This window comes from Erythranthe guttata, chromosome 4 (assembly GCF_056151865.1).
Source record: "Erythranthe guttata isolate IM_541 chromosome 4, IM_541, whole genome shotgun sequence".
Classification (NCBI taxonomy): Eukaryota; Viridiplantae; Streptophyta; class Magnoliopsida; order Lamiales; family Phrymaceae; genus Erythranthe; species Erythranthe guttata.
The window spans coordinates 12,467,928-12,482,176 of record NC_142536.1 but is presented as its reverse complement, the minus strand read 5'-3'; the positions used below and the strand labels follow the sequence as shown (position 1 = coordinate 12,482,176).

Genomic DNA, 14,249 nt, shown 5'->3' with positions numbered 1-14,249 from the left:
AATTTGAGAGTGACCATGTTAAGACCTATTGTACTTGCAATTATAATTGTTGAAGAGAGATTAATGAAGGACGACCCAAAATAAGAATGGGAATCCAGGTCATGGAACCATAACACAATGACCTTAATAAAAAGAAATATCAAACTTTATGATTTGATTTTGCGATCCAAATTATGTTGATTTCCTCTCTTTTTTTTTCACATTTATCTATTTGATTCGTCTTTTCAACTTTTAATGTACAAAGAAAAAATCTAATTTGATATCCGATGTTCACCGATTTCGTCGTCTTCATTCTTCGAAGCAATTTTCAAACCCACTGCTTTTATGGCCATTGACTCCTTGGTATAAGTTTTAGAGAATTTTTTGTTTCTCTTAAAATCCTTTATTTCCCCTTTTTGACCAACTAGTGGGAGTGCACTCTTATGGTTTGCGATGCTCAACTCCATATCATGGGCACGCGTACCCAATTCTTCAAAATTTCGAGGCTTAATCCCTTGTAAGTTGTAGAGAAGCCCCCAATGCATCTCTTGGATACACATCTCAATTGCTCACACTTCCGATAGCTTATCCTTGCAATTTTGACTTAGTGCACGCCAACGGTTGATGTAATCCACAACCGGTTCATCTTTCCACTATCTCGCATTTGTAAGCTTGATTATACTCATAGTACAACGCGTGCGGTAGAAGCGATTCAAGACTTCATGTTCCATCTCTTCCCGACTATTGATGGACTCGGGTTCCAAATTGACATACCAATAGAAAGCATTTCCCTTGAGTGATCTTACAATTTTTTTCACCAAGAGATTGCCGTTAGTGCCCTCATTGTTGCAAGTTTCGAAAATGAGCAATATGCTGCTTGGGGTTCCTCTTTCCGTCGAATTGTTGAAGTTTTGGGGGTTGGTATCCCGCTGGCATCCTCAATGCATTGATCCAGTTAGTGTACAGCTTTGAGTACATGGGTGAGACTTGAGACGGCCCGCCATATTGCGGTTTGATGGTATTGGCAATCATCTCTTCCAATTGTTGAACAGATAGCATGGCAACAGACATTGAAGAATGAGCAGCGCCTTGCACAAAGTCTGGCTTGGGCTGTGTTTCTTCCACTTGCTTTGCTTTCTTTTCACGAAGCGCATAAGATTCGTGCTTCGGGCTAACCTCCCCAACCTCTAACTGTTCTTATCCATTAATTGAGTGATTTTCATGTCTTTGTCTTCGACTATTTTTTGAAGATTAGCCACTGTTTGGGCCACGTGCGCCAATTGCTCACCCACGGAAGTCGCATCAACCACTATAACCGGCAATGTGGTGAAGGCTTGAGATTTGGAGTCGATCTCTTCCGAGCCTGAGAAAATTGAGATATTTGACGTAGTTATGACATCGATCTTGCCCCCGGTGGATGATAAACCAACATCAGTGGCGATCTCGGCAGCCTTTGGGATCAAATAGTTGTGGTTCTTCTTTGGAGCCATTGGATCGTTGAACAAAGAATATGTGCTTCGACGTAGGAAAGGAGTTGAGAGGCAAAGTGGCCGCACCGGGCGTGCCAATTTGTTAACCTCAAATTTAAATGTCTGCAAAATAAATTACATGACAAGAAAATATAGGAACAAATAAATGTATTTAATCAAAACGAAATGGGTTACAATCTTTGTTGATTCCTCTGATCCTTCTCCTAGATTTAATCCAAGGGCCGAAGCTTGTTCTTGAATTGAGAGCTTGATTCATTCCTTGATATGCGGAAGTAGATATGAATATCTAGAGATTTATTTGGGGATTCCTAGGTCTTGTGGATATGGTGCCTTGATGAACATGTAGAACCTCCGCGGTTGTTGTTCTTCGTCGTGGCATCAGCTCGAGACTTGAGAGCTTTTGAGTGCTTGATGTACGCCTTGCTTGATACTTGTGTCCTTGTATGTGTATCCCCTTTATAGGCACTATTAGGGTTCCATGACTTGAAACTTGGCCCGGTGAGGTTGGACACTTGCAACTTCATGTGGACTAGATTTATAAGCCCAAACAGCTAATCCAAATTAATAAGAATTTAGTACCTCTTTTGGGTTAACCCACATAACATATTTGTAAAATTAAAAAATATTATGGACTTTGATAAACATCACAAATTGATTATAGAATTTTATTTGTGATCCAAATTAATAACCAATATGGGATATTAAATTGTAATTTTATCCCAATTTTTTTGACAAAATTTCAATGTCAACAGTGTCATACGTCAAATATTTCGGTATCAATTCTTAATTTGACCGAGAATCCATGTCCAAGTACCAATTATGTGCTTTGGAATCAACAATCAAAGTTGCCTAATCTTCAGACTGCACTAGAGCGTTCGAATGTTCCTTAAACTTTCAGTAATTAGAAAAAAAATGATGTACAACTTTTTTTCGAGATATTAAAAGAGGAAAACAAGACTAAGGTGGAGAAAGATAGCAACGAGGAAGAAGAATCTCATCAACATGCTCTTCTTGCTCAAGTAAGAGCAACATTCATCCGACAAACACTACTTGAACTCGGACGAAAATAAATCAACCAATTTGAGTTGAGAAAATACATAAAATCCCTTACGATTACGATAAATGACATAAGAAATGAAAAATGAGAAATTCCAGTCCAAATATTATCTAAAACATAATGTTTGTATCAGACACAAAAAAATTTGAAATATAAAATTTTACAATTACCATCGTTTGGAAAAAGTTAAAGCCACGATAAAAATGAAACCATCGGGAAGAACCTCCATCAGAAAATCATGTTGTCGCCGCAATATGCATAGCCTTGGTAGTGGAGCAGTTTGCCATTTTTCTAGTCACGTTTTAGTTGGTGCCGAGAGTGCGGTAGTTTCCGGTCGTTCTCTGGCGGCGTCAACATAGAGCTCCAAATTAATCAAAGAGTAGCCGCCGTTCCATATTATAAACAATTTTCATTTGTTTCTCATATCGAGAGAGAATGTGGTGAGCGATGGAGGAAAATAACACTGGGGAAACATTTATATGTAAATAAGACTATATAAAAGGTTGCAACTGTCTTTTCATAAATAAAACAAATCATATAATAGAAATATTCGAGCTTGGGACTTTACATCAATAAAAAATATCCGCAATGACGTTAAGCTACAAAAATTAGCTTTGATGTAGAATAAACTAATATTTTCATACTTATATGCAGAAAATGTTCCAATTGCAGTACGTGAAAATTGTTACTTATCAAAGAACTCTTAGTTATAAATACGAAAAAACATAAATAAATTTGTTTAAAATCTAAAGAGATTTAAACAATCTTTGGATGTACCAATAATATATGGAAATACGTTTTTAGAGAATATATGGAAACAATTTACGGTAGGTAAAATTAAATATTTTGAAATATAGTAGCCATATTTAGTAAGAGCAAGTTGTTTTATTATCCCAATAAAACCACACAACCAAACTTCATTATAAGATTTCAAAATCAATATGGAAATATATGGCAATGTATCTTTTATATTAACCGTTTCAATTTCTCTTCAATGAAATGGATTTTAATAATTATATGTATGATTCTGCTCGAAAAATAATTTAAATGCAATCCGTAAGAAATTGTACTATTTAAACAAGTGGTTGTTATAATTATGAATAAAATATGTATAATGTAATAATGTATCACTTATACATGGAAACTCTTTATTTTGGTCAACATTAAAAATAATTCAAAATATAGTAGCAACATTCATTATGGCCAAAAAATTTAAGTTGTATCAATAACATCACACATAAAAAATTCGTTATAAAATTTCAAAATCTTAATTAAATCTAGCTTATTTGAATCGAAAATAACCTACATCTAGATTAAAGACAATGTCACTTTAATATATAAATAGGGCAAAATGTGAAGTGTGTTGTTCATATCTTTTGTCAAACCTCATTGAAGGGAGGAACAATTTTCATTTCAAGATTCAAAATGGCAAACACATTGACATATATTTTCGCCATAATTATTTGTTGCACTCTAATTTCAGGTATAGATTCGACATGTAACTAGTTTCATATATTTGAGGTATATTAGAATAAATCCCCAAAAATCTCCATTTTCACTTTTAGTTACATAGAAAATGTATAAATTAATTGGGCATTCTCAACTACTCACGTTGGATTGGGTACAAGAATTCTCAAGTCAACCCTTTTAACATGCTAAGTATAAATTACAATATTGTGTCAAAATAAAAAGTCTATAATATATTATAATTTGACATATATAATACTTCAGATTCTACTAATGGTTTAACCGTAATATTTCTTTCATGTAATATTAGTGTTACAGACCTTCAAATCTAACATTCTCTTAATGCTTATTTTACTGATTGAATTGGTTGAATAGTGCAGGTTCATTTGGTGGCACTTGCTCGATAGATTTACACAAGGATCAAAATTGTGATGTTAATAGTCAATTTTCTTGCATTATTAGTTGTGTGTCTTCTGGTTATTCTAATTTGATAAATACAGTTTGTAAATTTGAGAGTGACCATGTTAAGACCTATTGTACTTGCAATTATAATTGTTGAAGAGAGATTAATGAAGGACGACCCAAAATAAGAATGGGAATCCAGGTCATGGAACCATAACACAATGACCTTAATAAAAAGAAATATCAAACTTTATGATTTGATTTTGCGATCCTAATTATGTTGATTTCCTCTCTCTTTTTTTCACATTTATCTATTTGATTCGTCTTTTGAACTTTTATTGTTGAATTAATTAATAGGACACATGAACTTACACTGTTATTATTAATTATAATTGTACAAGACATGAGAAAATAGTATATACTATTAATTGTGAACCAATTACAATACGAGTACTATTAAATTATTAATTTAGATTAATGTTGGAACTAATACCTTAGAAACTACATATGTTGTTTACCGTTTTTTAGTGAAGCTAAAGAAAAACATTGATCTCTAAAAGGATGTGTGTGTATATATATATATATATATATATATATATATATATATATATATATATATATATATATATATATGGCCGTCACTCAATGAGCTCTGGATTATTTTGTTAAAAAAATACTTAGTTAAATAATGGATAATTTCTTTCATGTATGGTATGTTTGATATTATTGTTGTTAAATTGGCCTGCAATTATGTAACGAGCTCATATATTTATTTTTAGACAATGTGTGTTGGGTCTCCTATAGCCGAAGTATACTATTACATTATCATAGAATTTTATAATCTTATTCCTAAATGTACAAAGAAAAAATCTAATGACATGAAATAATTGCCCCCCCCCCCCCCCCCCCCCCCCAAGTAGTCATAAGTTAAATCTTGCGATGAAAAATAAGATTATTGCTGCATAAATTAAAAGTGAATAAGAAATTATTCTAAGGACACACAACAAATAAGTCGTAGTTTTTGTTCGATATAATTCACAACAGATTGATGAGGTGGTGCATCGTAATTAATATTCATTTAGTTCTTGTAATAATAAAATAATAGTGTAACATGTATTTAAATGACACAATTCCGATCTATGTTGGTATTGATGACTGCATGATTTGTAATCTAGTTTTGTTATTTTCGACATGAATTGTTTCTTGTTTATTGGTCTCTTTTTTTATTAGGGTTGTGTGTAAATGTGGTGTTCCTAGTGTTTTGTTGGTGAATATCCACAAACGAATGGATAATGGGTAAACAATACAAATTCGGGGGACAATCAACGTTTGGAGAAGAATGCAAAAGTAATTTTCTAGTGTTTTCCATTTTGATCATAACCCACTCATATGAAGTCCAAAGAACCTGATTCAAGCCGCATTAGGACAAAAGTGTGAAGATATACATTTTTCATGTTTTGAGTTTGTCCAAACACAAAGCCTGAGTGGGTTACAATCAAGTTTTATGTCAGATACCGTGTGGCGAAGAAACTGCACATTTACGCACCATCATAACTTTGTCAGGCACCTCCTGACTTTTACTAGGCTGAAAAAATTCATCCAATGTGATTTATGCGCCTTGTCATTAGATCAGATAACTTCCATTCCCACAAATTTGTAGATAAATTTTAATTTTCACCATCTTCTGATGATGCTCAGACCTGGACTCAAAGTTTGAATCGTGTGACCAATATCTTGGTCCATATCTCAAGTTCCTTGCACTAGAGTTCTTGGAAGAAAAAGTGTCATACGTCAAAGATTTGGGTATCAATACTTAATTTGACCGAAAATCCATGTCTAAGTAACAATTACGTGCTTTGGAATCAACAATCAATGTTACTGCACTAGAACGTTCGAATATTCCGTAACCTTTCAGTAAATAGAAAAAAAATGATGTACAATTTTTTTTCGAGATATTAAAACAGGAAAACAAGACTAAGGTCGATAAATATAGCAACGAGGAAAAAGAATCTAATCAACATGCTCTTCTTGCTCGGGTAAGAGCAACATTCATCCGACAAACACTACTTTTAGGCTCCGTTTGATTTTGCTTAATGGGCCACTTAATGATTCAATTGCTGATTCGGTCAGTAGTATAATCATTAAGGGTGTTTGTTTGCAACTTCTGAATTGGTCCACATATCTCTTAACGATTCGGCGGAAAATTAGACGCTTATTCGGTCAGAGGAAAATCTGAATAAATTTTGGACTATTTTATCCTTCTTTTATCTTTAAATAAAATTTTGATTTTTTACCCTACTTCATAAAACGATAGTTGTCCTCTCCATCTCCGTTAACAATCTGCTCTTGGCGGCTTCGAAGCTCCTATCAAAAATCATAAACGAAAATTATTCGGTAAGTTTCATCTTTCTTCTTTCATCAATCTCCCTCTCGGATTTCATCAACTTGGATATCTTCTTAGGAAGATGACGGTAGTTTTTCATATGCTTTATTAAGTGAGCGTAGAAAATTTCACGAGCATGACCAGTAATAATTAATAATAATAGTTGAATCAAGCAACAAATTGGTACCTCAAATATTTAAATGGAAAATATTCTGTCATGAGAAGCTTCCGTATCAAATATGCTGATATCTCCAACTATCTCCACATTCTGTAATTGAAGATCCCTGCAACCAAAAACAAGTGTAGGTAATACTGTTGTTGTTTGGTATCATAATGATTATTACTGGAATTAAGAATATATATATATATATATATTCTTAATTCCAATAAAAATCGTTATCATACCAATCAAATTTATATCACCATGCCAAATTTTTATCAACTGTATTAACTGTTAAGGATTCGGATAAATTTAAGTAAAAGGATTAGTAAAAATTGCTAGATTAAACAAAAAACATAATACAACCTTGAATGATGTCTCAAATTAAAAGAGTGGAACCTTCTACTACTTTTGCAAGGTCTGAGTTAGAATTGTTTTGTTTTTTTTATTCCTTTTTTTTTTTTTTTTTTCCTTTTTCCTAGTTTCTCCTATCAACAATATATGTATTTTGTGCATTATTTTTCAATAATCATGAGCAAGAAGAAAGGTTAGTTGAGTCGTCACGACTACACAATTGAATTTTAGATTACCCATGTGCCTTTATCATTTTTTTCCTTCAAATTAAGCTTTGATTGTTTATATGGAACTCATGCATGGAGGCTGGAGCTCAGTAAAAATAATGATATTAGACTATTAGTGGTTGAATAATAAATCTACTAGGATATATTATTAGCAAAGTGCCAAAGTTGCACACTTGAAAGTCACATAAATATCAATATTGGTCAACCTACTGTAAATGCATTAGCCAAATTTATGGATTTTTCCACACCTCTCACTGATGCATTTAAATATTATATATATGAGTTTTTATGGGTATGCAAGTTGACTATGGTATGCATATTGACTTTTGAGAAATAAATTTCTCAAATATTTTCTGCAGGACATGTGCTATTATATGCTAGTTTAATTTTTTCACAAGGCTTCTTAACTTTATTTTCTTATTATGTTTTTTGTTTGTCGGTAGTTTGTAGTAATAATATGTGATACTGTATGTTGGTTTAAAATTTTCTTTTGCGCATAAATATCCATGAGCATAGGGATGGAAGAATCAGAGGAAAATAATAGAGTCAGATGGAACAATATTGAAGTAGATAAATGTTTTCTCGAAGCATGTATCCAAGAAGTTGCTCTCAATGGCAGGGAAGGAGGAAGCCTTAAGGCTGAATCTTGGGCCAAGATTATGGATACTCTCAAGAATAATTATAATTTTGTGGTTTCTCAAAGACAAATGAAGAATAGATACGACTACTTAAAACAAAAGTATCAAGCTTGGTTGCCGTTAACAATGAAAACAGGCAATATTTACAATCATGCGACCAACACCATCAACATGACAAAGGATGAGTGGACAGAGTATATAAAGGTCTAGTGTTTAAGTTCTTCACTGTGTTATCTAAGTAATTTTCATTAACTATTCCACTATATTAAGAATTATTATTTCATACCTAAATACAGGCTCATCCTAAGGCAAGGAGTTTAAGACTTGCCCCCTTACCGTATCCTGACCTTGGTAGAGCACTATTTGATGGAACCACTGCTACAGGGGTTCATTCTTGGGGTCCTAGTTCCCAAGACCCAAATCCTGGTACTAGCTCATTTTCTTCAACTGTTCGAAATGCGGAACAAAATGACATGGAAGATATTTTGTTTGGTGATGAAGATGAAAATTTTGTCCCTACCACACAGACACTCAGAGTAATGATTCCAACCATCACTCACGAGGAGAAGAGCCTAAAAAGAAAAAGAAAAAGATCCGACCTTCGTCTAGTGATAATAACTTAATAGAAGAGATGTCAGCTGCTTTGAAGTTAATGATAAAAAATAACAGTGGACCGTCAGTTACATATTGCATTGCTAAATTGGATGAACTTGGATGGGATAAAGAAGACATCTTTTATGTGTCTGCTGTTGTGATATTTGGTAGTTGCGCAGGACATAGAGAAGCTTGGATGGCGTTTCCTAAGGATAATGTGGGCGTTCTGAAAGTATGGATTAAAAGAATTGGACAAAATATGGGATTTGAATTTTAACTTGCAAGGACTTATGCAAATTAATTTTAAGACTTCAGTAGTATTTACTTTTATTGATTTTTTTTTTAAATTTCCGTACAATAGTTATGAACTTTGCGTTTTTTTTGTTTTTAATAATGATAGACTTTGTTTTATATTTGCCTTGTGAGTTGGATTCTCTTTATGATTTAATTATTTTCTTAGGAAATGTTGATTCTTAAATATTTAATTGCATTATTCATTTATGTTAACAGGTTAAATATGGAAATTTATGAGATTATGATATTGATGATGATCTATTGGTACACACAAATTCGACCGCGACATTTAATGCGTGTACCAAGAAATATAGATAACAACTCAGCATTGTCGGGTCATGCTTACACGTTAGAGCTATTGTCTGGGTCAGACACACAATGTATGGATTTAATGCGCATGTCTCGTATTGCGTATATTCGTTTGAGCATGCATTTTAGACAAAGAGGGTGCCTACATGATAGTATACACATATATGTAGAAGAAAAAATGGCAATGTTCTTGCAGATTATTGGGCATAATAAGCGTCTTCGTGTGGTGAAGCGTAGATTTCAACACTCTTCACAAACAGTTCATGCGTGTTTTCACGAAGTGTTGAGTGCAATGATGAATATGGCAAGGGAGGTAATAGTACCCACAACATTTGACCCAAATCCAAACATGTCAGCAAGTTTTAGGAGGTTAAACCGCATTTTTAAGGTAGATGTTTTTGTGCATTGTATATTTCTTTTGTCATTATTTTATTTCTTTAGATTTGTAAATTCTCTAATGTTTGCATACATTTTTTATTTTATTTAAATGTAGGGAGCAGTTGGTGCACTTGATGGAACATTAATACCTGCCATTGTTCCAATTTCACAGCAGACTATGTATAGGGGTAGAGGAAAGGGAGAATGTTATCAAAATATTTTAGGAATATGCGACTTTAATATGATTTTTACGTTCGTTTGGGCAGGCTGGGAAGGGGTAACACATGATTCAAGAGTCTTAACAGATACAGTTGCTGATCCAAGAAACGGGTTTCCATGGCCTCCACCTGGTATTAATTTAAATTCAAACTAAATTCTTAATATTTATACGTTAAATTTGATATTACTTTATAATTATAATGGTTACAGGTAAATACTATCTTTGTGATGCTGCATATACACATACTAGAGGATTTATGGTTCCATATCGTAATGTACGATATTGGTTAGGAGATTATCGTCGTAGGCGTCCTTTAACTAAAGAAGAAAGATTTAACCATGCTCATGCTCAACTAAGAAATGTTATCGAACGAGCTTATGGAGTTCTGAAGAAAAGATTTTCGATTTTACAAAAAATGGCCCCTTTTTCGTTTAATGTGCAGAGAAATATAGTGATTGCTTGTTTTGCGGTGCATAATTTTATAAGGAAAGAGCGTATAAGTGATACACTTTTTGAGGAGTTTGATCAACCTAATATGCCATTTGACGGTACGAATGAGGATGAGCAAAACCTTGTGAATGATGGTACAACTACTGGGCCATGGTGGGGGGACGAAGACATGCAATACATGGCAAATGTGCGCGATGAGATAGCAACCCGATTGATGCCTGGAGGAACCAGGACCAATTAGAATTTATTAATTTTTTTCATGTTAATTTTAGCAATTAATATTTTTCTGCCAAATTTAATTACTTTAATGTATTTTTATATTTTCTCTGCTTTTATTTATGAATTTTATTTTTATTAGTCGTTTGAATTTAAAATTTGAAATTTATATTTTGTCTATGTTAAATATTATAGTTTATATCAAGATATGTAATGTCCGCCAAATTTTTATAATTTACTAAAGTAAATCATGCTAAAAAAATATGTTTATTCATATATTCTAATCAAATTTAATTAACAATAATGTTTCAGAATTATACAAGGGTATATCAGGAAAATTACAGTATTCAGACATTACAGATATTCAGTTATCAAATGAACTTAATTATTCAGCATTCAGCAATCAGACACAGCTCTTACCCATTCTGATATTTATTCAGCATTCAGCATTAAGCACTTAATCCTATCAAACGGAGCCTTAATCGGACGGAAATAAATCAACCATTTTGAGATGAGAAAATACATAAAATTCCTTACGATTACGAAAAATGACATAAGAAATTACAAATGAGAAATCTCAGTCAAAATTTTCTCTAAAATATAATGTTTGTATCAGACACAACAAAATTTGAAATATAAAATTTTACAATTACCATGGTTTGGAAAAAGTTGAAGCCACGATCAAAATTAAACCATCGGGAAGAACCTCCATCAGAAAATCATGTTGTCGCCGCAATATGCATAGTCTTGGCAGTGGAGCAGTTTGCCATTTTTCTAGTCACGTTCAGTTGGTACTGAGAGTGCGGTAGTTGTTAAGTGTATATTTTTACACTTAATCGTACCTTTTTATTGGAGCTTTTGGTGTGTTTTTATTGATAATTGGTGTTTAAAATATTGATTTATTGTGTTTTAGGTACAAACTGAAGAATTGGATAGATAGGGGGTGAAAACTGCAATTTAGGAGAAAATATGGGCGAAAAGTGAAGAAGTCAAAAACCTGAAGAATAAGAGCCCAGACGGCCGTCTGAGAAATACACTTAAATCTCAGACGGCCGTCCGAATTTAAGCTGTTGAAGAATAAAGTCTCTGGAATTGAGACGGCCGTCCGGAATTATAGTTGAAAATCCAGACGGCCGTCCGAGAAGGTGTAGAAGCACAGTAAAGGAATTCTAACTACACAAGGAAACTACCTTCTTCTCCAAGTTATCCACCCTATTTATGACCAAGTCAAGCACACAATTGGGGATGAATCTTTTACGCAATTTCAAGAGCAAAGAAGCAATAACGAAGACGAAGAAGTCAAAGACTCGAAGCATAGATTTATCGTCTATGATTTATTTTACTTGCGTTTTTACTTTGATCATGAGTAGCTAATTTATTTATTTATAGGATTTTATTTTGAACCCTATGTGGGATTTATGAACCCAATTCTATGATTTTATGCAAGTTTTAATTCCATATTATTCTTCTACTTGTTTTCTTAAGTGCATGAACTTGATCACCTTATTTGCTTTTGTGTTATTGTTAATCGCATGAATCGGAAGATCGGTTTAATAATTAGAACCGTGGTAGAAGAGCCTTTGTGGTATTAACACAGGAATATAGTTAATCTCATAGGTAGCCATTATTGAGATTTGTGCTTAATGTTGTGTTCTAGAATTAATTGCGTAGAAATACAGTAATAGCATCTCAGGTTAATAATCCGAGTTAATTACTTGCATAATTGAAGGAATTGGGGGAGTAATAATCACATAGGGGGGGAGAATAAAATTCTAGGCTTGCTTTCGCTGATTAATTCTTTGTTTTTAATTTGTTTATTTCTTTTGTTCTTTTTAATTTGCTTTAATTAGTTTATTTTAATTTAATTTATTTTCTCTAAAGTCGACTGTGTAGGGTGGACTTGATAACAGTTGGTAGGATTTAGCATCTAGAATTAAATAGTTAAATATTCTCTGTGTGATCGATACTTGGACTTAAAAATCCACATTGTTACTTGTGCGATACGTGCCATTACGTGTAGGTATTACCACCAGCAGTAGTTTTCGGTCGTCCTCTGGCGGCGTCAACATAGAGCTCCAAATGAATCAAAGAGTGGCCGCCATTCCATATTATAAACAATTTTCATTTTTTTCTCATATCGAGAGAAAAAATGTGGTGAGCGATGGAGGAAAATAAAATTGGGGAAACATTTATATGTAAGTAAGACTATATATAAGGTTGCAACTGTCTTTTCATAAATAACAAAAATCATATAATAGAAATATTCGCGCCTGGAACTTTACTCCAATAAAAAATATCAGCAATGACTTTAAGCTACAAAAATTAGCTTTGATGGAGAACAAACTAATATTTTCATATTTATATGCAGAAAATGTTCCAATTGCAGTACGTGAAAATTGTTACTAATCCAAGAACTCTTAGTTAAAAATATGAGGGTCCATTTGGATGGACTTCATCCAAATGCACCCTAAAAAAACATAAATAACTTTGTTTAAAATCTAAAGAGATTTAAACAATCTTTGGATGTACCAATAATATATGGAAATACGTTTTTAGAGAATATATGGAAACAATTTACGGAAGGAAAAATGAAACATTTTGAAATATAGTAGCCATATTTAGTATGACCAAGTCGTTTTATTATACCTATAAAATCACACAACCAAACTTCATATTAGCAATGTATCTTTTATATTCACCATTCCAATTTCTATTCAATGAAATGGATTTTAATAATTATATTTATGATTATGTTCGAAAAATAATCTATATGCAATACGTAAGAAATTGTACTATTTAAAAAAGTGGTTGTTATAATTATGAAAAAAATATTAACAATCTAATAATGTATCACTAATACATGGAAACTCTTTATTTTGGCCAACCTTAAAAATAATTGAAAATATAGTAGCAACATTAATTATGGCCAAAATTCGTTATAAAATTTCAAAATCATAATTAAATATAGCGTATTTGAATAAAATATAGCCTTCATCTAGATTAAAGACAATGTCACTTGAATATATAAATAGGGCAAAAGGTGAAGTGTGTTGTTCATATCTTTTGTCAAACTCATTGAAGGAAGGAACAATTTTTATTTCAAGATTCAAAATTGCAACATGATTATTAGTTGCACTCTAATTTCAGGTATAGATTTGACATGTAACTAGTTTCATATATCTGAGGTATACTAGAATAAATCCCCAAAAATCTCCATTTTCACTTTTAGTTACATAAAAATGTATAAATTAATTGGACATTCTCAACTACTTAACTCTGGTTGGGTACAAGAATTCTCAAGTCAACCCTTTTAACATGCTTAGTATACATTAAAATATTGTGTCATAATAAAAAGTCTATGATATATTATAATTTTACATATATAATACTTGAGATTCTACCAATGGTTTCACCATAATATTTCTTTCATGTAATATTAGTGTTACAAACCTTCACATCTAACATTCTCTTAATGCTTATTTTACTTATTGAATTGGTTGAATAGTGTAGGTTCATTTGGTGGCACTTTTTTTTTTTTTTTTTTTTTTTGGCCAAAAAGATTTTATTATTCCATTAAATATAGGCAAAAGGGGGCCTCGTTAAAACCTTGTGGGCCTAACACAAGGAAAAA

General features: G+C 32.5%; 1 protein-coding gene across 1 annotated transcript; it reads left to right on the top strand.

Annotated features, from left to right (window-relative positions):
* The first annotated feature begins 6,698 nt into the window (after positions 1–6,698).
* On the top strand, positions 6,699–10,668 carry LOC148771153 (uncharacterized). The gene is made up of 4 exons (XM_088816878.1): positions 6,699–6,789; positions 9,262–9,742; positions 9,848–10,082; positions 10,162–10,668. The coding sequence occupies exons 2-4, from the start codon at positions 9,269–9,271 to the stop codon at positions 10,641–10,643; spliced, it is 1,191 nt and encodes a 396-aa protein (XP_088673004.1). The 5' UTR covers positions 6,699–6,789; positions 9,262–9,268; the 3' UTR covers positions 10,644–10,668.
* Positions 10,669–14,249: the final 3,581 nt, after the last annotated feature.